The sequence below is a fragment of the Cricetulus griseus genome (assembly GCF_003668045.3).
Source record: "Cricetulus griseus strain 17A/GY chromosome 1 unlocalized genomic scaffold, alternate assembly CriGri-PICRH-1.0 chr1_1, whole genome shotgun sequence".
NCBI lineage: Eukaryota > Metazoa > Chordata > Mammalia > Rodentia > Cricetidae > Cricetulus > Cricetulus griseus.
This window is the reverse complement of record NW_023276807.1, coordinates 164,481,922-164,508,438: the sequence shown is the minus strand read 5'-3', so window position 1 is coordinate 164,508,438 and position 26,517 is coordinate 164,481,922. Positions and strand designations below refer to the sequence as shown.

General features: G+C 39.6%; 1 protein-coding gene across 7 annotated transcripts in view; it reads right to left on the bottom strand.

The window, feature by feature from the left end:
* The window catches only part of Arhgap24 (Rho GTPase activating protein 24), a 363,589-nt gene that overhangs the window by 311,896 nt on the left and 25,176 nt on the right, over positions 1-26,517 (bottom strand). For 2 of the 7 annotated variants that reach the window (XM_035452655.1, XM_035452657.1), the window contains exon 2: positions 25,625-25,745. The exons of 4 other annotated variants lie outside the window; for them this stretch is intronic. Coding sequence is in view for 1 of the 3 variants with exons in the window: in XM_027388509.2 (XP_027244310.1) it covers positions 5,844-5,898 (55 nt within the window). In the remaining 2 variants the exon portion in view is untranslated. Of the gene's footprint in view, positions 1-5,843; positions 5,944-25,624; positions 25,746-26,517 lie in introns of all 7 variants that reach the window. One more of the 7 variants, XM_027388509.2, reaches the window with a different exon arrangement.

The following is a 26,517-nucleotide window of genomic DNA, read 5'->3' as shown; positions in this document are numbered from 1 at the left end:
AGTCACACATAGCAGCATGGTTTTGTACTTGAAATTACAAAAATGCAATACCCTTTAAATCACCTAAACTAAACTCCATAAGGGTATTTGCCACTGACAGTTTTATAAAAGGAAATTCTTCTTCACCTTTCTTCAAGATCTATCATCAATTTAATTTATACAACCTAACCAGTATAAAGAAATATTGCTTTTCTTGCATGCTGACAGTGTGCCTTATGTGACTTCAGGTTCTAAATACAAAGATTCAGCCATCAAGGAACTAAAAATACTTGGGGAATCTGTACTGAAAATACAGGCTTGTCTTCTTGTCACTATTCTTAAACAAACAGACAATATGTGTATACAAACATAATTACACTAAGAGCATCAGTAAGAACAAAATGCAGCATTTGTTTGATGAGCTATAGGAGGGATGGAATGCTGAAATTTCACCCATCTAAAATTCCTGGGTACATTGGCCATCAGGAAATGTCAGTTTCATTTCAAACATGACCCAAGTTATTTGCAAATAGAATCATGTGGGGCTGGAGAGATGGCTCAGAGGTTAAAGAGCACTGGCTGTTCTTCCAGAAGTCCTGAGTTCAATTCCCAGCAACCATATGGTGCCTCACAACCATCTGTTATGAGATCTGGTGCCTTCTTCTGGTGTGCAGATATACATGGAAGCAGAATGTTGTATATATAATAAATAAATAAAATCTTAAAAAAAATAAAAAATAAAATCACATACAGGTCATCCAAATAACAGATGAAAACAACATGAACTTCCTCATAAACATTTGCTGTCTGTCCCAATAAGAAGATCTATGAGCTCTTATCACAACATACCTCTGCTCTGTGATACTGGCCGCAGACCGACTTTTATATTTATGTGCGTGCTTCTTTTATTAATGTCTAATCATTGAAATTAATCACTGAGCACATCCTACATTCTTTGGAAGTGATAATTTTTGCTTGGCATGTTAGAGACAGCCATAAAAAATGTTGTCATATTTGTTAAGTGAATGAACATGAGTAAAAGTGAGCACTGGGGATGGGAACTAAGTCATGACCCACCTGTCACAAGAAAGAATACAAGACACAGGATGTTACCAAGTAGGAGGACCCACACAGAGTATTACATCTTCAACATTCAAGGGCCAAGTAATAGAAGTAATCAGGGAAGGCATGGCCAAGGAATAAGTCAGTGATGTGTCAAAAATGAACATACAGTGAGAGCTCATGGCAGGCAGAGGACAGAGCCATGCTCACCACAGTAGTGAGGACTGTGGAGAATCCATGGCAGACAGAGAGCAGAGCCATGCTCACTACGGTTGTGGGGACTGGAAACTGAGAAGACTTAACTTTAGAGAATAGCAATAAATTTGTGGGTTTAAGTAAAAGGTTTCGGAGTAATTGAATATGAACTAAATGGAAAAGGTACAAAACAGAAACAATAAATACAAACTGGCATGCTTATACCTCAAAACTACAACAATGAAACAGATAATAAAGAAATAGTCTTAGACATCTAGGATTTTAAGACTGCAATGGTAGAGATGTAGATATATTCATAAACATAAGTACATAGGAAAAATTCTTTACAAATTTTCATGTAACTTCCTTCCTAGCCTCACTTCAAGGGACAGGAATAGGAGATTGTGAAAGAATAAATGGTGTGAGGCTTACGCTATTTGGACATGTGAATAGTTTGCTTTGAAACTGATTATTTCCTATAACCAAATCACCCATCTTCTTCGAGTGTTTCCTACAAGTTTTATGCCAACCATCACTAGAATTAACAAATTAGGTAAACTGAAAGCTTTTTTTTGTTTTGTTTTGTTTTGTTTATCTCCTGACTTTAATTCATTTGGTATGCTACCAGTAATACATTAGTGACCAATTTCTGCATTGTTGAATATGGCCACATGTTACAGTTAGGATAGTTAATGTCCCCCAAAGGTCCATATGTGCTGGTTGCCAGCATATGATGCCACTGGGAAGTAATGGAAACTTTAGGGAATGGTTCTAATAGAAAGAAGCAAGGAAACTGGAGACAATTTGATAAGCATTTGGGGGTTCCTCAAGCCAAATCTCTTCCCTCTATTTCTTTGCACCCTGAATACTATGAAGTAAGTACATTTGCCCAAGCATATACTCCCTGTCATTATGTTCTCATTAAACCAAACAGCAACTGAGCCAACTGTCTGTGGATGGAAACCTCAAAATCTAGGAGCCAAAATGAATTTCCTCCTATAAGCTTATTTTATAAAATAATTTGTCAGGCATGGTAAGCTGACTAACACACCATATATACATATGTGTTATATAAAATACATAATAAATTAATATATGCATATGTATAATTTCCATATTTCTATGTCTAGTTTTACATTTGTTGAACTTCATTTATGCTCTACAATATAAGGCTACTTTTTATTTGGATTGGAATTGTGAGACACAATTTTGGATACTATCACCATTTTTACCTCAGAATTCTCTTGATATTAAGATGCACTTTATTTACCACCTATGGAAAGCTATAAATAAATGGAAATATTCAAACAGCCCTTGTGCTTCTAAACAGCAGTGAAAATTCTATCTGAATCTAAGGATAGTTTAAAATTACATTCTGCAACTGAATACAAGGAAATAATGTATTGCAAGTTCAAGTTAGCCTGTAGACAGTCCACATATTTTAGCTTTTTTTCTTGGGAGATATGCATGCCACTTAATAAATTACAGAGCTGTAAGACAGACAGTGTTTTCTTTGGCTTACAAATATTATCAACAGAAGTCCAGAATATGTCAGCCAGGAGGTGTTCTGAGTTGAAGAAAAAGGGTTTATTCGTTCAATCATTTCATCACTGATTGAGGGCACTTGCAAATGACATAGATTAACCCTGCTAAAATATTCCACATCTGAAATTGGCAACTAGAAATTGCTCGACTTTACATATGAGAACTAGGTAAGAATCAGGACAATGTGGAGAACAATTGCCACATGCTAATTCACTCATCTGATCCTGCATTCTTAGGAAGTTCAATGATTTTTCCTTGCTTCCTTCTGTTAGCATTCACACACTTCCACCCCCCTAAGTCTCCTCCAACCATCTTCTCTGCCAACCAACAGACCAATGACCTCTACTGTAATCAGGCAAACCTGGTACCATGTGGGCTTCTATGTTAACCCCAGCTTCAGACTTGCTAGACAAGGTGGCTAGAGGGCAGACCATGATAGACCATCATCATTCTACCATAAGAATTCCAGCACAACCTTGATATAGCTTCTTCCTGTATCTGAAAGATGTTATCTAGAACCCTTTCACAAAAAAAACTAAACTTGCCCATTATCATGTCATTTACATGAAATAGTTTATCGGGCATCACTTGAACAGAAGGTACTTGATGATCCTAACTGTTTATCTTTTCTGCGGTTTCTTTTTAAGTCATCCAAAAGTCATCATTCCTTTCTGGTAATCATTTTCATTCTTATAGTCAGTTATTGATAGATATATGATAAAAAATAGTTGATAGGTGATAGATGATAGATGATAGACATAGATAGATGATAGATAGATAGATACATAGATAGATAGATAGATAGATAGATAGATAGATAGATAGATAGATAGATAGATAGATAGATGATAGGTATAGATGGATGATACATAGATAGGAGATAGATAGATGATTGATAGACAGATATATAGATAGATGACAGATGATTGATAGATGCATCTCTGCTACGATAACCTCTAATGTTGGCGGCTTCACAACCTTCTCTAGACTGATTTGTCCCATCTGAACCACACAGTTCTTCTTAGTCATTCCTTCATCCAGGACTTACACAGCTTGCATTTCTTAATTACTGGGTCTGATATGTATAAACTGAGACAAGCTAATTGCTATTTTGTAAAAAATAAAAAGCCTTAATAACAGTTATAATATTTCTATGAAACTTCTGCCTCCTTGGAAGAACACAACCTGTACTGGTGGTTTAGTTGAAGTCTTTCTAGAAGTTTTAGATTAATGATTGTCATTATATATTCCAGAACATTTAGTACAATCTTACTGTATTTGAAGGAGTGCTGAGTTGATATTTTCTATGATATCTATAACTACCCCCAATGACACCAAATTTGCTAGCAACATCTTTTGTATGTGATCAGTGAGAAAGAGAGCTAGAGATACATTTTAGGTCACAAAATCAGCTTCCTGGAATTGAAAAATACATCCCAAGCCAGGAGTGATGGTATATACCTGCCCAGCACTTGGGAGGCTGCACACTTGCATAGTGTGGCCACTTTCCTTGTAAAGCTCCCTGCTAGCAATCCCTGTATATGCTTTATTTCAGTGTTTCTGAGAATATTGTATTTTGGTGTTTATTATGTCTCAGCATGGCCACATCCTTGAAGGTGACTTTGTTTCAGGTCACCCCAGGTCTTGGCTGAGAGGATTTCTCTCACATGTCAACAGAGTTTGTAGATGGAATTGGCTTTTGTCTACTGGGAGCTGCCACTGTGCAGTGAACTCCAGAGTCTGAAGTACTCCATCACTGACAAAAGGCACTGGACAAGCTAAAAATGGTTCTATCCACTGAGGTTTGCTGAGGCTCTGAGCAGCTGTGGGGTTAGAATGGTTGGCACACAGCACAGTTTGTTCTCAAGCAGTCTGAGCACCAAGAACCCAAGTGCTTGTGGGAAACACTAAGCTGGTGAGAGTAACATTGCCGCCAGTGCAAACGGATGGCCAGTGGCTCCTGGTTCACTCATAGCACTTCTGTTGCCTTTTCTCAATGATCTCAGAACGTATTACAGTTACTGTTAGATTGTGTCTTTGTTTATATGGAGAGGCAACAGTCTATAGGATCAAACCATGGACAAAGAATGACAGCTTAGAATGCCAAGTTTACATTACCTATCTGGAGAGAATTACATGGACAGAAACAAAATTGCTGGCACAAATGCAGGTGTTGGGTAGAAGTTAAATGTACAGTCCTCAGTATGATCATTTGTATTTATCATTCTCCACTTGCTGCCTATAGCCCTCATCTCATAAGATCTTTCTTTACCTTTCTCAGTTGGGATATGGAATTCATGGCTTGGCATCTCTATAGTCAATGGATGTAGAGTGAATTTTCTATTTCCAACTAGGTCCCAAAATGAGGCATTTGCAACTCATAAAAAGAAAAAATAGGAACCAGTGAAATGTCCTCCCAAGCACTTCCACATTTCAGATCACAGCTTATTTTACTTCACACCATGGCTTTAAGTCCTAAAAGCTATGACACACTATGTAATTCTTGACCACCATGCATGACTGAGCCACTACGTGATGAACACTTGTGCTCTGTTTTATGCTTTATCTGACCCTCAGTTTTACTATACAGACTGCACAAAGAATCTTTTAGTACACCCACTCCAAGTTATTAATGCTAAACATAAAATAACCATAAGAAGCTTGGAAATAAAGCCTGGGTCTAGAGCATATTTGCCTGAAGAAGCCTTGCTGTAAAGGTCTGGGTGTTTCACATTTGTTCCTTCACTTATTAATGGAAGAAAATAAAAGTCCATTTGATAGAATTGTTAAGAGAGTACAAATAAACTATGAATGTGTGTTTATGAAAATACAATACAACTCCTTGGTTTGTTTATTATTTTATATTTAAAGATCAGTGCGTATTGACTATGGATTCAATGAAACAAAAATAAATTGTAAGGCCAGTGGTGGAACATTAAGTCACGAGATGCTTCCATTTTTCTCAGTGATCAGACTAATGCCAATGAGAAGCTAAAATTAAGATTATTCATGTGATTCACATGCAAATAGGAACATACTGCTTATGTTTCCAACATGCTCACCCATATCAGTCAAAATCCCATGCACAGAGAACACACTTTCTTCTGTATTGTTCATGTATTCATTCTCTGAGGGCTATCTACACTCTTGGTGCTGCTGGAACTGTTGAGACAAAGATGACAAAATCCACTATCACCATATTTTAGTAGTGATATTCTATCTCTCTAATTGGTGTGTATGTCCTTGTTGAAATCTTCATTTCACCTTTTTCTCTTGGTCCCACATTCTTGACTTTCTAAGACATGCTAGCTGTTAGACTCAGGCCCTCTTCAAAAATGCTCATAAAAATTCCTATAGATATACTTCACTCATGCATCATAAAATGGAAAAACAGACTTATATCTGGGAGGAATATCACATATGTGGCTCATACAACTGGTGTTTAAAACTTACCACATATGACCCATGTTATAAAAACAGCTTCTTCACACCATGAGAATAAGCGCAACGTTCATGTAATCATTAATTATTTCTTTGGACAAAATGTGCCTCTTCTCTTTCTTGATTTTTAGAAGGAATTTACTATGGGTCCTTGAATGCTCAAACAATCTACATAAATTAATTCAGAAAGACAATCTAGATTTTCCAAGTGACTCCAGATTTTTTTCTCTAAAACTGGGGAAGCAAAAATAAATGTAAGGCATAATTTTTGGTTATGTTTATGAAGTAATTGGGGAACTGCTATGAAGGATGTCCCTCTGTATGCTGTGAATATATGTTTCTCTTATTGGTTGATGAGTAAAGCTGTTTCGGCCAATGGACAGGCAGGATGTAGCCAGGCAGGAAGTATAGGTTGGGCTACTAGACCAGGAGAATTCTGGCAAGAAGAATGATGGGAGGGAGACATCATGTAGCTGAAGAAGCAGCAAGAGATCTGGACATCACCAGTAAGCCAAGACTATGTGGAGATACACAGATTAATAGAAATTGGTTGCTAATTAAGAGAGAGCTAGCCAATAAGAAGCCTGAGCCATTGGCCAAACAGTTTATAATTAATATAAGCCTCCGTGTGCTTATTTGGGATGAAAAGGCTATGAGAATGGGCAGGAGAGGGACAGGATAGGACAGAAACTTTCATCTACAGTGACATTCCCCCACAAAATGTTTAATGAAACAAGGGTTAGTACATATTAGTAGTACATATTCTCAATAAAATATTGAGTACTTATTGAAAAATTATAGTATTTTATCCTTAAATGAGGTTGTTGAAAATTTGCAATACAGATGTGATTTATTCTTTGAGACTTTCAAATAATAAACCATATGAAGCCAAGAAAGAACCCTTATGAATGCTAAACATAATGGTAACACACCTTGGGCCATCTCAAAGGAGAAAGGTCCAGTGATGAGCTAACACAGCCCCATAAAGGTGAGGGAACAGCTTGTCACACCCTTTCATAGTCACTGGTCACATCCTCTTATAAAAGAAAGTAGACGCTGCAAACCTCACAGATTCACATCTAATGTTATTTTAATTATAGACCTAATAGTTTCTTCTTTTTGATAGAAATTAAAGTAGCGGCAATGTCCAATGTTGATCTGACCTGAGAAAGTGTGCATAACTGTACATTTTTCAAATTTCTTTAAGAGTCAGTTCAATTTTGAAAGTAATGGTGAGGTAATTCCTTTACACTAAGAGCATCTACAGTGAGGTCCATTTTTTTTCATGCATTCACCATCCAGAAACATTAACTTGAATGCCACTTTAGTACTTGACATAAATATACTTGGAATGCAAGTAATCTTCAATCAGGGCTAAAAGAGGTTTTTGTCTGTTGTTGCTGTTGTTTTATGTTTTTGTTTTTGTTTTATAGCACAAGATTCACATAATTGGATGTAGAAATAAAGAAAGATGCCTCACTGTCAGGTTGCTAATTGGCTTTTATTTGGCAGAAACTTTCCAGATTAATAAGCTAGTATATAATTTAGTAAAAACTACATTTTGGTCAGAAAGTTAAAAACAAACAAACAAAACAACAACAAATATAAAACACTGGTGTTGTTGAGATAAATCATGAACCAACTGATAACTGAACAGAAAACTCAAGAAAATTCCATCTTTTTAGCATCTCCTAGCCATATTTTAGACCAATAATTCTCAGCTGGAAATGATTTGCCAACATTTCTCATCCCTGGGGGCTACTGGCAATGCCTGGAGATATTTTAGATGTCATACTGGTGAAAAAGTTATATTGGCAGCAAGTAAATCAAGGCCAGCACTGTAGCTAGCATCTTATTATGAAAGAACAGTCAGTCCCTCTCACAGAGTTATCCAATTAGAAGTGCCCATAATACCAAGGGTTTGCAATGCTATATCAGAACACTTGAACAGTGACAGGAGCTGAAGGAGTTGCGAGAAAGATCTTCAGGCCAAGTGAACTTCGTTAAGTCCTCAGACAGTTTTGACCAATATTTTATCCTCTATCAGCAACTAACTTTCATTTAAGAACCAGAAAAGGAGACCAGGTAAAAAGAAATCATTTGTAGTACAAATTGAGCACATTTCACTTAGAACATGTGCTTTATTTAACTTGACCACATACCTCAGTGTGCTTGACAAAACTACAGTGTGGCTTATGATGTACATCTAACATATAGTATAACACATCTCTTCCTTGCAAAAACATGACTTCCAAGATAATCATTGACACAACAGTGAAGTCATATTTTATGTACACATGTCTAAAAGGGTAGAACTTCTGATGTAGAACAAAGACTACAGCATGGCATGCACAAGGAGGCCTTACTACCTTACACCAGGAACAACTGGGGGATTCTGTGATATTTTTACCTCAAAGGACAGGAGTCATCAGTCTAATGATACTGAGCACACTGCCTGCAAATGATATGGCACAGGTTCTGTGCATGTCCAGTTATCACAGTCCCGGATTCAACCATAGGCAGAAGATAGAGCAAGCAATCGCTATCATTAAATTCTACTTTACACATAGATCACCAATGCAAAAACAGCTGAAAGAGTTTTGGAAACCATAGCTCATTTATTCTCATGTCAACCAAATAATTTGATTATAGAATCTGGATATTAACTGGTGAGGAACCTGATCTACAGAAGGGTTAATGTCCACACCCTTGTCATCAGAACCTAATTGCATCCTGTGTGTTGTAGTTCTATTTGCCAACCAATGCCCCCTCTCCTTCCAGTCCACAGTCCAAAGTGGTAGCAGAATTATTATTTTTTCTGTTTGTGGCATCTATTCATTTGCTGTTCTAAAAACTCCAATGGCTTCTGATTTCTAAGTTATTGAAATAAATCATAGTTTCAGTAACAACAGCATATTTTATCACCTTCTGTGTATAAATCCAGCCTGTATTAGGCACTTTACATATCACATCTTGTTTGTATCCTGCTTCTTTGCTGTGGAATGTAGGGGCCCTGATGTAGTATGGCCCAAACCTACACACCTTACCACACTTTCCTGCCTCTCTATGTACTGGTCTTTTTCTTTAGTGACATTCTCTTCCCTCTACACTGCTCTCCTCCTTGTGGCTCTCCTCCTTGTGTCCTCAGAGATAGAGGTTCTGTTTGGTTTCTTCATGGTGCACTTCAAGCATAACAGTGCTATGCAAGCACTGAGCATGATGGACTGGAACCTAGTTACAATATGCCTAGCTATCCAAGCACTGACCTGCTGTACCATAACCTATTACAGCCCTCTCTGTCAGAGTTTGAAAAACAAATTCTACCTTCACTTATGTGTGCAGAACTCAAAATGTATGTCTCAAATTTATTGAACCTACCTGTCAGGAAATCAGGGGAAGAAATTGAGTGTTTGTGCTAACGTTGATTACCAAGAAAAATCTATGCCTGCCTCTGATCAAGCCAGAAGACTTTGTGTATGGGGTGAAATATCAGGAGTTACTTAAAATGTTGAAGGGAAAGCATTCAGCAGGCTTGAGAAAGGGAATTTCAATGTTCAAAGTGGTATTAGGTAAACGATAAGAATGAAGGCAAAAGAAGGACCTTAAGCTATCCTCCAGTTCCCACAGGGAGGAGGAAGGAAGCAAAGGAGCAAAGAGATAAAGGTAAAGGAGACAGCTTAATGTACAGGTACAAAGAAAAAAAATCCAACACAAAGTAAATGCCCCTGGAAGAATTGGACTAGCAGTGAGGAGAAATCAGGAAAAAAATAATGGCTCCCTACATCATAAGTAACCTTAGGCACCTAGGTTTCTGTTTTTCCTTTATAGAAATATGTGGCACAAAACTTGATTTGCCCTGTTATTAATACATATATCTTACCTTCTGATATAGGCAGTGCACAGCCATCAATCATATCATTGTGCTTTTCACCCAGGTTTGACATCCAACTGCCCATGAACTGACATCAGAATAGAAATCAAAACTTTAGCTTACAAAGAGAGCTAAAAAACCACACTAGAATTATGCTGAATGTAAGAAATCCAAAGTTACTTTTAGTCTAACTGATAATGAACTAGAAAGATGCCCTTGTGTCAGCATCTCCCACAACATTGCCATTTGATAGTTACCATACTGACCTCATGACATCTGTGGACACTCCTGAATACTTCTCACATCCCAGAGGGAATTGTGTAAGACATTTCTGACTCAGCATAAGCAACGCCATTTGTTAAACTTTAATTAAAATCTACGACAAAAAAAAAAAACTAATCTCCTAAAGAGTAAACACATTAAGGACTGCACAGACCACTAATGATCTTCTTAAAGGACAATATTGATACCATAGTAGAATTGCTTTGTAAGTGCATATCAAGCAGAATAAAGCTGAATATTATAGATGAGATGTAAGAAACAAAACGACATTTTTTCTTATATGCAGAATTCCTGTAAGTTAATTCTGGAACTGAAGTATTCAGTGATGAAGTGGATATCCAGTGGATATTGTTTTCAGGGGATATCCAAAGCTAACTCTAGCCGAATCTGATCCCAAGAAAGATATAGAAGTAAATTAAACAATTAATAGTATCTATAGACAATCATGCAAATAGGGGAAATGAGCCCACTAACCACCCTTCTCCTCAATGATCACAGAAGCCCTCTCATCTTCTACAGTGGCTTCAAGACAGGCTTCATACTGTTTGTGTACAATGTTTAAGATCGATAAGGTTTCCCCAGGCCCACTTTTTACTTCATAATTTCTGTTGAAGTATGAAAAAAATCTTCAACATGTATTTTAGGCTCTGCCAGTGGAGTTAGTGTTCATCAACACTGGTGTGTGAACGAGTGGAATTCATTATGTCCATAATCTCTATGTCAAAGGATCGAATTTAACAAAAGGACTCAAAGCACCTGCCTCTCAGAACAGGCCTGGAATGTTCAAAGCTCTTGGAAAACTTGAGTCTGTCTAACAAAATAGATGAGAGAAATACAAAGAAAGATGAATCCCAGGGGACATCCACTACAGCCCTCCAGAACTTGGGGCATAGTCCATATGGTTGACCATCCTGTGGCTGCTGGACCTACAATATACACTGGAATGTTTCAGTTCTAGAAGTGATGGCAGGCAAGTTCAGAGGCAGCTCTATTAATCCTGTATTTCCCTGGAAACCTATCTCCAAAGACTGCCTATGATGATAAAATTCATAAGCTAAAAACATGAAAAAATCCTAGGACAGTAGATGACACAATAAATGTGAAATAATTGGGACTGCTGATTTATATTTGTCACTATCATATGGACAAATACTCCAAAGATTCGACTATGATTTACGTATTAGAAAGTGACAGATTTTGTTCTGACTTATTTTAAGTTTATAAGAATAGTATGAGCTTGCTTTTCCTTAAGTGGGATGATCAGAACTCTTGGTTTTCTGATAGGAGTCCTTGTAGATTAAAAAAAAAAGTTTGAATCAAATAGAGGAAGATCTGTATAGGTGAGCTGCACAAAACATGGAAAGGACAGACTGTACAGCCAGAATCACAAACATTGGTGCAGCAATAATAAAAACACTGTATTTAAAATACATGGATATATGAGACTACTAATAAAATGTTTCTGGAGTGCCGGTGAGTTGGCTCAATGTGTAAGAATGCTTGCTACCAGACCTACTGACTTGAGTTCAACCGTTCAGTCCCACATGGTAGAAGGAGAGAACTGAGTCCTGGGAATTGTCCTTTGACCTCCACTCATGAACCATGGCATGCATGTACACATCCATATTACACACACACACACAAACACACACACACACACACACACACACACACACACACACACACAAAGAACAAATAAATGTAATTTTTTAAAACGTTTAAAAAGTGTGGGTACAGGGAAAGTACAATTGAGTTTTAAATGCTTTATAAACATTACCACAGTTTGGGTCAAAAGTGTAATGTGGATATTAATGCACTAGTAGATACAATATAGATGTGGATGAAAGCAAGGTGAACCCTGACACTTTCTGGCTGGAATAGTAGAGTGTCCTCTACCTCTCCTGACTCTCCATCATAGAACTGGAACATCAAACTTCTCCATCTCACTAGACTCTCAAGACATTCCAATGAATCAATAGGGTTAAGTAATCAATAAGTTCTCTAACTTGTGTATTGTTTTCACTGCTATGTTTAACTGGATTTTAGTCTGCCACCTAACATCTTTTGGATTGTACCCTCACTGTATGTGTGCCTTCCCCCAGGTTGTTTATCCCCTCCATCATGTCTCCCCAGCTATAAAATAGGAACATCACCTGCTCTGCAGAGCTGTTGTGAGAAGTACATGGCCATAGACAATTATTATATTTTCATATATTTAGTAGGTAATATTACTACCAATCTCACAGTTCTATAACAAAACCTTTAGACAGAATTATTCAATGTTTACTGGCTGTATACCAATAGAAATAATATAAACAATATTGATAGCCGGGCCTGGTAGTGCAGGCAAACAGTCCCAGCTACCCAAGACACTGAAGGAGGATCTCAAGTTCAAGACCTGTCTGGGGTATGGAAGAGTGGGGTCACTGATAGAGCAATTCCTTAGCATGTGTAGAGCTGAAGTCCCCAATAGCACATATACACACTTACAGAAAGGAAAAACTTGTAGTCCAAGAACATGGTTATCAATACTTGAGTACTTAAGGGGACCCAAGGAATTCAATAAATATGCACCCCATCCTACAATTCTGAATTAGCTGTCCAGTTTGGCAGGGTGTGTCCAAATTTGGGAGCAGATAGCCCCAGTAACTTTGACAGAGATGCATCAAACACTACACTGTAGAGAATTAGGTCATGTCCACATGGGCCTCTGGACATTGGTTATCTCAGTTTCAGGCAACTGGCTAGAGATACAAATATAAAGCCATAGAACTGAGATGGCCAGCACCACCTCTGTAGGAACGACCCACCCATGGAATGATCAACCAGTGTGTCATGGGGGTCAAGAGCAGTAGTTTCGGAGTCCATGCCCTTTTCTTAAAAAAACTGAACTGTTGTAATAAAGTCAATAGGATCAATTAGTCACCTATTTTCTCCTCATTTTCTTTACCAAGTAACTTTTCTCCACAGGGCATAAGGTAACCTTTTGTTTTGTCCAATTCATCTATAAGGCATTTATTTATTTTTAAGCTGAGTATCCGCTGCTAAGTATGTAGTTTGCATGTAGTTGAGGATTACACTCAGAAATTTAATGTGTTCCTTTAAACATAGTAACAATTCCCAAAATAAGATTTTTCAATTTTATGCCTTCAAATTGGCATTTATCTTTGGTTAAGTGTTAAAGTTTTTTAATTAAAATTTTTCTTTTCACCATTTAACCTTAGTGGAAAAACTGCATCCCTGAGTTGTTTTGCACTTTGGTTTTCAAAGCCACTTGGGAACTCCAAAAGGTAAAGAGAAGGGAATCTCTCAAGATGACATAGAAAATGGCACTTTCAGCTTGGTATGAAAATGTTCCACTTTAAAGAATAATCATGCCAATAGCATTTACTCACAGTCCTTATTCACATAAGACCCAGATCTGAAAACCCTTCTGGAGTAGTGTTCAAGCTTAGGGAACTTAGGAAACAGGATTTTATTTTTAGTTCCCACTTTAGTACTATATTGAATCCTAAGAAAGAAATAGCATATACTGGAACTGAGCTTAGTGAGTCCTGCCTGCATTGTTCTAAAAACCCAGCGCCCAGCATGTCACAAAGCCAGTGTGAGGAACAGATTTCTGGCTTCCAATAGAGACACCCATCAGTGTCCTCATGTCATAGCAAGGAGTACCTCAACTAGGTAGCTTGGCCAAACGCACATTATGACATAAAGAAGAGAAAGGAATATATAAATTTTAGCATTATTAATAAAAGTACAGCTTGTGGTAATAAGCTTTTTAAGGTACAAATAACAAGCTATTGTGTATCTGAGAAGCACTTGTGTTTCCTTCTTGCAAGACTGCTGTGCTTTGGTCAAATCATAACTAAGCTAGACTACACACTCGGATGTAGGGATGGATGTACACAAGGAGGTGATCAAGGGATGTCTTTGTGTAATCTACAACACCAAGCTCCTTTTTCTAGTGGGAGATATCTGAGTCACACACAATCCTCTGCCAGGCATGTACTTCAATTCTCAGAAGAAATTAAAGCCAGTTGATATATTGTTTCCCTTTTGGTGTTGCAGTGAAAGCAGATAACCAGGGGGGAAATGCTGTAGAAGAAGCTTTCATTGCCATCTATGAAAAGAGTGTGATTGCCATTTCTGCCTGGGCTTTGTCCCCAGTAGTAAATAGCTGACATTATTCAAATGTATTAGATACCATTCTACCATGTCAAAGACTGGCAGCCACCATCGGGCATGTGGTCATGGGACTAGCAGGCTATTTACATACCCATCTGAGTCAGAAAGCATATTAAAGCAGCCAGTTGTTTGAATAAGCAGGGAGAGCAAGAGACGACACAGGGAAAGTCTATAGATCTATTCTTCAACCTCTCATCGGGTCCAAAGTTGCAAGGATCATGTCATTGTACAACCCAGGTGGTAAATATCATGAGAATACACTGAGATGACATGGCAGCACACATTAACAGGAGTTTTGACATCAGAGATTCCGATCCTGGCTCTACTGCCTTTGGCTTGTCAGCAACCATTGGAGGTTTTGGAAATATGTCTCCACTTTGGGAAACTTGTATAGCACCATCAAAGTAACTCAACTTCTGTGAGACTTCAAGAGAATGTGATCCTGCAACCAGAACAATATTTGACTAAAAAAGATGGTTGTGGAGATGGCAGTGGATAGAGCATGAGAAATGAAGACAATATGCTGCCTGTGCCTGTCACCATGATCACCTCCATTATAAAGCAAAACTGCTACCAACACCCCTGCTCCTCGCTGAACAATATGAGAACAATGCATCATGAAAATCATCTGCAGGGAGGCAGACGTTTGCTACTGTGATGTGTAATCAGCTGAGATTGTTGCTGCAGTTAAAAATCAAAAGCACAAACAAAAGGACATGATTTTAACAATTTAGAAGATTTAGCTTTGCCATCGACATTCCAATAAAAGTCATTTCTTGCTGAAACAACAGCTTGTTAATTTAAGTCACTCATTAATTAAGTCATTAGTTTGGTTTAGTGCTCCTGATTGCCAATAGTAAGTGATAAATATATTGGCCTCCTAAGTGGGCAGAATCATACCGAGCAAAGCAGTTTCCTGTGAGGCTCTGGAATGTATGTGCACTAATAGAATTGTAAACAGGTGGAGACTGCTTAAAAGGAACACTGAGGGTAGCCGTTACTAAACTGAATAGCTATGCTAGGACCAGCAGTAGGCATTGAGCCAGTGGGGGAAAGCAGTGACTTGACAGTTGAAAATGCCACAAAGAAGAATGTCTAGTCTGGGGGTTACATACGATGATGGTGACAATGTGTGGCTGTGAGGCTTCCAGGTGGATGGCAGGCAATGATGCACTAGGAACAAAGTAGGAATATAATTTGAGGGTGGTGGTAAATGAATGAACAGATAACCTTGATGGAGGGGGTTAATGAAATGCAGGGAAGAACAGGATAATACACAGAAAACAATGTGTTCACAGTGAGTGCATGTATACATGTATGTGCTACCATTTCAAGTTGTTCCTAAGACCATTTGGCAGTGCTGGCCACCTCCATTCACTTTCTCCATCTCTCAAGTCACTGAGTGATTTTCAGCACCTTTAAACAGTAATGCTGGAGTGGGCTCGCTGATCAGCACATGGAATGAAATAGTGTTAATTTTGCTTACATGTGTAGCCATAAGCCATCTGGAGAGTCAGCGTTTGGGGGCTACCACTGAGTGCCTGGGAGAAATAACCATTTAATCGAGTACATTATAAACTGACTATCTAATGAGGCTCCCTCTTCCAACCCATTCTGTCCATTAGTGAGTTACCCTCCTAACATGAAATTCTGACCCTGTTTGTCCCAAAGGTTGAGCTGCTTCCCTACGAGTGTGTAAACCGTAAATGTGATGGTTGTTCTCAGTCAGCACAGGCCTGCCTATCCCCCTTTCATCTCTGTCCTGCTTTTCTAATATGTGCTCTGTTAGAGTAACTCCTGTCTTTCCAATGTACGCTGCACAGTGTTTCTAAGTTCATCCCTCAGGCCATTTAGTTTCCATGAAAAGTCCAGTGAATTCAAGTTTCCATCTTTACTTCAAAATTCCCTTCACCAACCATTGCACAGGTTCAGCTGAATACCCTTTGGATTGGCAGCAGAATGAAGGCTTGATGCATCATGGGTAAAAGAAAAGACAAGGATTTACTGTTGTATACATTAACATGTCAACTGTGGAGAGAAAGCTGGCCATGTCCTTATCCACATTACTGCCATATTTGCAAAGTTTCATTAATGATGATGTATGTATTCACTGAGAGATTCGTGAGGGTTGTACAGCAGAACCAAGGTTTTCAATAGGATTAAATGAAGACAAGGATAGTTTGTTTGGGCACTTGTGGTGTCCTCTGAAAAAATGGTATTGTAACCCAAGAAGGCTACCAGTGACTCTAGTGACTCAGTTTCTCCTTTATCACTTGAGTACTCCATCATGGACCATGAGAGATGTTTGTTTTGCACAACAAAACTACATAAATCATGTATGTTTTCTTATCCCAAATATGAGAACCAAAACCTTTTTTTACACATGCTATTTGTTTTCTGTAGCTGGTGGATGGTGAGAATGGGGGCCAAAGATTTTGCAAAGCAACCATTTATCAAGTAGAAAGGAAACGGAAGTGAACAGCTTTGCTTCATTAGGTAGGTTTGCTTTTGGATACACACCAGAGCAATTGTAAAAGCTGGGAGAAAATGCAATAGTTGAAATGAGTACAAAACTGACTTGGAAAAGTTATTCCTCCTACACAAATATTCTTGTAAGTTGGAATGTGCAAATTGTGTGGTAACAAAGGACAACTAAGCCATAGTCAGGGACATTTGGAAGACAGATAAAGTGTTTTCTCTTTCACATCCCTTTCAAAATTGACAATACCAAGAGATACACAGTTCCAGTAACAATCCAGTGGAGGGAAGGGTGAAGGACCATCTAACACCTATGTGAGAATCGGCCAATAGCAGTCTACTATACAGATTGTATTTCCCCTGGAAACAAATACATGATGATCCCAGAAGAAGCAAGCTGCTGCTTGTGAGAGCTACTGAACTGAGTTGATCCAAGCAAACCGCTAAGGCAATGGATTTCACTGAAATCTCATTTTATGTGCAATAAAACCCAATTCTCCCACAAAATTATAAACCATATTGCCTGCTCCCCAGGCTGCCATTCATAAGAAGAAATATGGGGTCATTTGTTTGCCCACTTACCTGGCAGGGAACTCTGTCAAGGTATGACACTATGGCAGTTACCAGGACAAGGCAATTAGCTATGTAGAACAGCCAGACTACCCCAGGTTTGAAATCAGCCTCAGGAACAATCTTCCTTTCCTCTCTTGGAAGATGAGATCATGACTTAAAGTGAATACAGAGAGTAATGGCACCCGGTGAGCATTCAGTGCTTTTAATACATGGTGATGAAGGAGCAGAGAAATAAATCATGGGTACTGTTCCCAAAGACTTTATCATCTGGAAAGCCGTATAAAACAGGTAACAAATAATTTTCATAGACTGTCATGTTCTTGGAAAACCCCAGGGAACAAGCCACTCTTCACAGTCAATTTTCTTAGTTAGTGAAGGATTTTATACCTCTGAGCTCCAATTATTCTTTTTTCATGTGTAATTATCTGAGCTAGAAACACATCTAAAAATATATGTTCTTATTTGCTTTTCCCTCACGATATTCTGAACATCATTTAATGTTTTCATGATAACTCTGTAGTCCCTGCTTAGGGAACTTACAGATGTTTTGGTGGGGAGAAGGAGGCTGGCAGTACATTCTACAGCCTTAGATTGCCATATTTTTGAGAATTTCTGTGTGATGTTTTTAGAAAGACTTGTCTCTCATGAACTTCTTCAAACTGTCGGTGCACCTATCTGTGCCATCCCTCTGTCTCTGAGTGACCACTTCAAACCTACAGTACATTAGGGAAGAAACTCACCAGGCAAATGAGAATTGTCCTTGTGTTTTGAACAAAGAGTATTCATCATTTATGAACATACACAAAACCTGTAAACATTAGATTATTTTACAAATAACTAAAAAGTTAATACAATATATAGTCATAGTTTTTCTAGGCAGTGGTGGTGCAGTCAGCTGGTGGTAGCACATATGTTTAATCCCAGCATTTGGGAGGCAGACACAAGAGGAACTCTGTGAGCTTGCAGCCAGCCTGGTCTATAGAGTGCATCCCAAGATGGTCAAGGCTACATAAAGAAAGCCTGTCTGGAAAAACTAAAAAACAACAACACACACAATTTGGTAAGCAGGACAAAAAATGTGTTTGATAAGGGATTTATATTCAAGTTCTTGTAAATACTGAAAACACTAAAATAAAACTTACATGAAAAGAAATTCACAGACACAGAAATTATCAGTGAGTGAGAAGATAGTAACAGGTCAATAACAGGCTTAGGCATTTTAACAATTAAATCTATAATTTTATTTGTTAAAAAATGAAAGAAAGAAATTGGTTGGCCAGTATGAAAATGTCCCAAAATTATAAACTAATTAGCAAGTCAGCTAATATCTGAATGGGCAGAATGGATAAAGTATGTGTTGTGAAGATTGGGGAGGAAAACCCAGTTGCCTGCAAACAAGGGGAGATGAAGAAAATGTTTCCTAGTGTCAGATGCAGTTGTGTGGTGGTAAATAAACTACAACTGTGAGCTTGGCCTCAACAGAAAACTGGTGTGTTTAAAATAGTGATCTGAGAACACAGGAGTAGACAGATAGACTAACGTCTAATGAGAAAGGAAACTCATAAAGGCCCAAAGCTGTAGAAACCTGTTATCTCACAAGCATGCTGTCACAAATCACTTGTTGGAAGTGGAAGTTTTAAAAACTGAGGTTGAAGAAGCAGAATAACCATCTGGGAAACTCCATTGAGGATCTATACTTTATGCTATACACCAGAATAAACTCCAATAGAACAGATTAGTTAATATTCTAAATGAAATTGTAAAATTTTGAAGGCAAACACAGACACCAAGACGATTGCCAATCATAATTTATAGTCCAGATCTAAAAGGATGATGAATTCAATCTCATAAATGTAAGGAGTGGGGAGACTTCTGCATGCTAAATAAAACAAAGTTATAACCTAATGAGAGAGAAAATATTTTCTATACCTTCTGAAAACATGAGGGCAAATGTTTATCTGTGGGACACAGACACTTATCCACCTAAGAATCAAAACCTGGGTGGAAATAATTGACAAAATATGGGATTTACAAGAGATGTTTGAATTCATAGCCCTTAAATATAAGTAAAAACTGCAATTCTTAAATAAGAGAAATCAAAATTAAAAGAAGTCAGATTAGACTTTGTTCATGTTTCACAGCATTTTCTGTTGGTAGGGCTGATTAAAAACAAAACAAAACAAAACCTGCATGTATGGATGTGGCATGTAGCTTTACAGAGCCCTTTGTGGATGAGTCTGTCTTTATTGAAAAACAATGTGGCTATCCTTGACAAAGTAATACCATTTCTTGAATTTTTGCCTTGAAGATTTGTCTCTAAATCGATGTGATAACATATATTCTCTGTTACTCCTCGAATTTTGTTTTGTGATAGCAAAATACAGAAACAAGCTGAAAGCTTGCCCATTGGAGAAAGGCAAACTACACTATGCCTCACACAAAACCACTTAGTGCTGTAAAAGAAGAAGAGGAGTCTTGAGAACATAAGGTGGGGTTATTTCCAGACACAGGAAAAGACACAGGAAGGTCTGTGTATACCATCTCACCTTTTGTGTTTTTTGTCACAAGAAAGGTAGGGGTGTGTGTGTGTGTGTGTGTGTGTGTGTGTGTGTGTGTGTGTGTGTGTGTGTGTGTACATGCACCTGCAAATATAGCTTAGTTTATTTTTCAAAATCCAAAAGGAAGGGGTAATAGAATAGATTTTGAGGGTGGGCCAGGATGTATGGGGTTGGTAACAGGAGGGGTCAAATGGAGGGGAAGATAATACCGAGAGAAGTGACTGGAATTGGGGGTCCTCTGGGGACAAGGTGGAAACCTGGTGCAGTGGAATCTTTGAGAATAACTCTAGGAAAGACTCCTAGTAATGGGGAACACAGAGCCTGAACTGATCATCTTCTGTAACCAGGCAAGGCCTCGAGCAGAGGAACTGGGACACCAACCCAGCAATAAAACCTTTGACCTACAATGTGTCCTGCCTGCAGAGTGTACTGGGACCAGAGCCTAGCCGAATTGTCAAAGAGACCAGAGAGACTTCATTCAGCAACTGATGGGAGCAGATGCAGTCTCACAGCCAAACATTAGGTGAAGCTCAGGGGGTCCTGCAGAGGAGTGGGAGGAAGAATCAAAGAAACAAGAGGGGACAGGGACACCATGAGTACCTGGCCCACAGAATCAACTGACTGTGACTCATGGAGGCTCACAGAGATCAGACAGTCTGTAGGCGTCTGACCTAGGTCCTCTGCATCTATGTTATGGCTGAGTATCTTGATACTCTTGAAGGACTCCTAACAGTGGGACCGGGTTGTCTCTGACTCTTCTGTCTGCTTGCAGGATCCCTTTCCTTCTACTGGGTCACCTCGTCCAGCCATGATATGACGGGATGTGTCTGCCATTATTGTAGCATACTATGCCATGTTTGGTTGATGTCCCTAGGAGGCCAGCTCTTTTCTGAGGGGAGATAGAGTAGGGGGTAGATCTTGGGGGAGGGGAAACTGCAGTCAGAATGTAATACATGTGAGAAGGATAAAATCTAGTTTTTAAAAAAGAAGAAAATTTGCCTCCTTAAATTGAAAGAGGGACTTCCTGGTGTTTCAGGGATGGTGAGAAAAGATTTTTCTCACTGTACCTATTTACATGGATTTTAACAAAATGTTTTTAGCAAAATAAATGACGTACTATTCAGAAAATCAAGTTAAATGTAAAAAGATTAAAAGGAAAAATGAGCCTCTGAGAGAATTCCTGGTCACAGCAGCAAGGGGAAAGAAAGTGCTGGAGAAGTGGTCTTTAGGCTCCTGCTTTAAATATGAGGGATTGTCTTATTCTCCAACAGGGTCCCTAGAAGGGTGGTGCCCCAGCTGCCTGGGCATTCCCTCACAGGTTCCATCCACAGAAAGGTGGCACCACAGCTGCCATGAGCAGTTCCTCACAGGGTCTCCAGAAGGTGATTCCTAGCTGCCCTGAGCAGTGTCCTCTACCATAAACACTTAACTGGTAATTAGCCCTTCCCTAGCTGGCTTCCCTACCCTTCACAGTGCTTCCTTGGGTCACTAACCCTCACTCAGATCTTTGTTTTAGGGTCTGCTCTTTGGATCATCCAAACCAAGACAACACCTGCCCCACTTCCATTTACAAGTTTGAAATAGTACCTATGTTTTCACTCGTGCAAGATAATAGCTGATCCAAGTGGCCTGCAGGACTGGGAACACTAGGTGGGGAAGAGGTTGCTGAGCATCTTTGGAAGTGTTTAAGGCAAGACTTTCAGGGAGTGTGAGAGCAGATGCCTTCTCCCTCCCCAGCCAACTCCTTTCTCTCCACTCCTGATTCAAGCACTCACTGGTGGGTCAGGGGCTGGGGCAGAAAGCAAAACTCCTGCAGAGTTCTTCTCTGTGACATGCCGATAATCCAGATAATCCATAACGAAACTGCTGGAGTTAGACTGTTTACTGAGTGTAGAAAAAAAATGAGCAATGCAGCAAGGAAGAAATCCAACAAGAGGAAAAGTCATATGATACATACAGCATAATGCTAAAGGGAGAAAACGGCATCATCACGGAATTCGAGCCTTGGGAATTATGTTTCAATGGGACATTCCACAGAGACTGACAACAATGTGGTCAAGTAGATCATTGCCAGAGATAGAAGAATACTGAAGAACAATCGTCATGGAAGGGCAACACGCAGACACTGGGATCCTGTTTGTGCCAGGTCTCCTGCACAAAACCTAGGGCACAAACAACCACAGCGCAGACACAGAGTCTGAAGAGTGGAGAAGAAAATTCATCTTAAAGTAAAAACCCATGGACACAAGAGTATGTTCACACTACCTGCCCTAGTTTGCTTTCCTATTGCTGTGACAATATACCAAAACAAATCTGGGTGAGGAAAGGGCTTATTGGGCTTATACTTTCAGCTCACAATCCATCATTGAAAGATGTCAGGACAGGAACTCAAGAAAGAGCCTAAGGCCAGAACTGAAACAGAGTCCATGAAGGGGTACTGCTTACTGGCTCGCTTCTCTATGGCTTGCTCAGCTACAGTTCTTAAACAGCCCAGGCCCACCTGCTCAGGCATCATCTACAGTGGGCTCAACCCTCCCACATCAATCAGAAATAATGAGTAAGCCTCACAGATAGATATACCCACAGGCCTGTGCAAGCCTCATAGATAAATATACCCACAGGCCCATGCAAGCCTCACAGATAGACCCACAGGCCAATCTAAAGGAGGCAAATCCTTGAGTGAGATTCCTGCTTCCTGGGTAGGTTTGTATCAAGTTGACAAAACTATGACACTGTGACTACATTAGGAATTCTTGATTTTAGCACCCCACATAACATTTACTCTTCAAATATCCCCATTCCTCTCGGCAGTCCCCCACTAAGTATGTGTTAGCTAGGGCCTCTTGAGTCACCTCAACCAGTTGCTAAAACTTAAGTGTTCCATTATGTTGAGCTAATCAAACCCTAGGGAAGGCTTTGATCAAATCTAGGCTAAGAGAAGGGAACTCTTCTATTCTGGTCATTAGGCCGTGAGAATTTGAACCAGATCATCCTACGAAAAGGGTCCCTTACTCTTAGAAAATGCAGCCTAAGAGAAAAAAAAAAAACATTATGCTAGGGGGAAAAGAATGAATGTGGAGAATATTTAGACTGATCAATTCCACAGCTGCAATCATTCCCAGTCATGCCCACAGACTCTCTTAGGAGCTGACAAATCCCCCTCAGTGTTAAAATTATCTCGTTTGTCTTCTATCTTCTGGGGTCTAAGACTCTTCAGAGACCTGGTACATGTATGTAATCAAGAATGAAACCACAAGGTACATTTAAGAAGAAAGAAAAAATAATTTAAAGGGGGGGATTCTAGACTTCTGGGCAGAGAGCAGAAAACCACATCAATGGTGTGTAGCTTTCTTATTGTTTCCTCAAATGGAATGGGAATCATAGGGAACAGACAGTAAGTAATAGACTGTTACCTCCCACGGGCCAGGGAGAAGGAGTTCCCATGTGGTTGAACATGACAACAAAAGGGGAGGGTGTCTGCCATCACCCTGGGCATTCTGGACACCATGCATAGTCTTCACTCAGATGTCTGTTGAAGGTTTGGAAGCCACGTCTGAGTTGACAAATGGGCTTCTTTGCTACCACTGCCCTCTTTGGAATTGGATGGGAGATTCCATGTAGAATGAACAGTTGATGGAGCTTCCTTTGAACAAGTACAGGTCTTAATGTTCTTTCACAGGTACAGGAACAGTGGAAGCTGCCCCTCAGAGGAGCTGCTATGACCCACAGGACAGGGCTCAGTTACCCTTCCAGGAGGGGTGTGCCTTCCATGAGCACATCTGTCAGAGGAACCCACACACTTCACGGGGGAACATATTCAAATCCTTCCTGGTGTTCCCCTCCAAGGTAAAGAACTGTTCAGAACACTAACAGCACTTGAACTTCCTTGTGACAGTGAAAGCAGATTCAGCCCTCTCTGTTTCCATAATTCATACACCAAAGAAGGGCTCACTATAATCACAGAATATCTAAATGCCTTTGGTTTTGTATTTTTACATGAAAACCAAATAAGGGTTTAAAAAATATTTTTGCAATAACTGAGAGAGAAATCCGAGCAGAAATGAATCTCTCCAGCTTTGATTCAGTCTCTTAGCTTTGTCCCACAATATAGTTATTGTAGGAGAGACTTTCCTGGGGAGGTGCAATACATTCACATCTCACTACAGAAAGGCCAAAGTAAGGATTGCATCAAAGTCCAACCTAGCCAGACAATGAGTTTTTACCGGGTTTACCAATGATGCTGAACGTTTCATACTATTAACTATTCCTTACTATTCAGCTGTTAGCCATTAGGATATAGAAACTGCATTCCAACTCTGGAGAACTGTCAGTACCACCCCCCCCACACACACACAGTAAGGAGTCCCCAGAAATTGGATTAGAAACCTACTGAGAAAATGCAGTGAGCCAAACACTAAGTCTAGGTTCCTGCAACAACTACAACAAGAATAAAAATAACAACCAGAACAAGCACTTAACAACGGCTCCTCTATACATGTACTGACTATGTGCTAGGTGTTCTGCTAAGTAGTATCTCATTTAATTTTCACAGTGCCATGAGAGAGAAATCATAATTATCTAGATGGTACAGCTGAGTCTCTGGTGAGTTAAGTCATTTCCCAAAAGTCATGTCACTACATGGTGGAGAAAATGAGATTTAAACCCAGACTACCTGCTTTGGGATAAATGTGTTCCGTCTTAGGATGTGGTCTTATTTTGGAAATAGCTGTTGCTTATATAATTAGTTAGGATGAGGACATAGTGGAATAGAACATTTTCCCATCCAATATGGCAATGTTCTTAAGAGGCAGCCACAAGAAGATGGGGCAGGAACAATTCTGCATAAAGACAAAGGTTAAGACAGGAGCTGTGTGGCTCCAGGTCCAAGAATCTCAAGCATGTCTAACCAGCTAGCAGAAGCAAAGGGGAGGAGGGCCAGGAAAGATTCCCCTGCAGACCGCACAGAGGGTGGCCCACACATACACCATGATTTTGAACTTCAGAACTGAGGCAGTTTCCAGATCTTCAAATCCCCATTTTGTTTGGTCCTTCCTCACAACAACCCTACAAAGTCTGACTCTGAGGCCCCAGAACAGGTTGCTTGCTGTCCACCCTAAACTGGTATCTTCCCCAGATTATTAAAGAAACAAAATAGAGTTTTTCAATTGTACTAAATTCTAGTTATAGGATGTCGCATATTGTATAGATGTTTTAAAGTCAAAATTCTCATATTCTGCCTGTTATGGTAATTCATTTCTTTTGTTTTGTTTTGTTTTGTTTTGTTTTGTTTGAGACAGCATTTCTCTGTGTAGCTTTGGAGCCTATCCTGGCACTCACAGAGATCTGCCTGCCTCTGCCTCCCGAATGCTGGGATTAAAGGTGTGTGCCACCAATGCCCAACAGTAATTCGTTTTACAATAACTTTTAAGTATTTTATAAAATAGCACAACTTTACCCTTTTAAATAGTTGAGCCAAACAATGTGTTTCCTGAAGCATTTTCCATCTCGGAAAGGATGTTTTTGTTGTGGGTGGCCGGAGACGTTTCCCCTTGAATCGGTGAACTGGAGGAACTCACCTAGACAATGCAGACTAACGTAAGACTGGCAAATGTGACTAGTTTGCACAATACATAGTTACTAGGGAGCCAGCACTTTCTAGATACTAACTACACATTTAAAATGAAGAAATGATAGAGAAAACGGACACACCGAAGTGATAGGGACAGCAGGAAGGGATGACTCGGCAAAGCGCTCGTCTTGCAAACACTAGAACATCAGGCAAAAAGCTGGGTGTGGCACTGCACACAAGTAATGCCAGCACTGGGGAGGTGGGGACAGGCAGATCCCAGGGGCTTGATGGCAGCCTAGCCTATTGGTGAAACCAATGAGAGGACCTTCTTCAAAGAAAAAGGTAGCTGGAACCTGATTAATAACGCCAGGGCTTGTCCTCTGGCTGCCACACTCACGTGCATACGTGTGCCTGTGCACAAACTAGCACATACATGAACAGGCACACACACACACACACACACACACACACACACACACACACACACACACACACACAAATAAGATAGTGAGTATATTGAATACATGTCTTGGAAGTGATTTTTTTAGATTGCAGTAAGCAGGAGGAGTGGAAATGGGGAAGGAGAGTGAGAGCAGAGAGGGGAGAAGAGATGGGAGCCAAGTGGGAAGGGCAGGGAATGATGAGAGGAAGAGGGAGACTGGAAATGGAACAGCCATCCAGAGACAGAGAGCAAGACAGGGAAACAGCGGAAGAAGGGAGAGCAGGGGCAATGGCTCAGCAGAGAAGGCATTGGCCTCCTAAGTATGAGGATGTGAGTT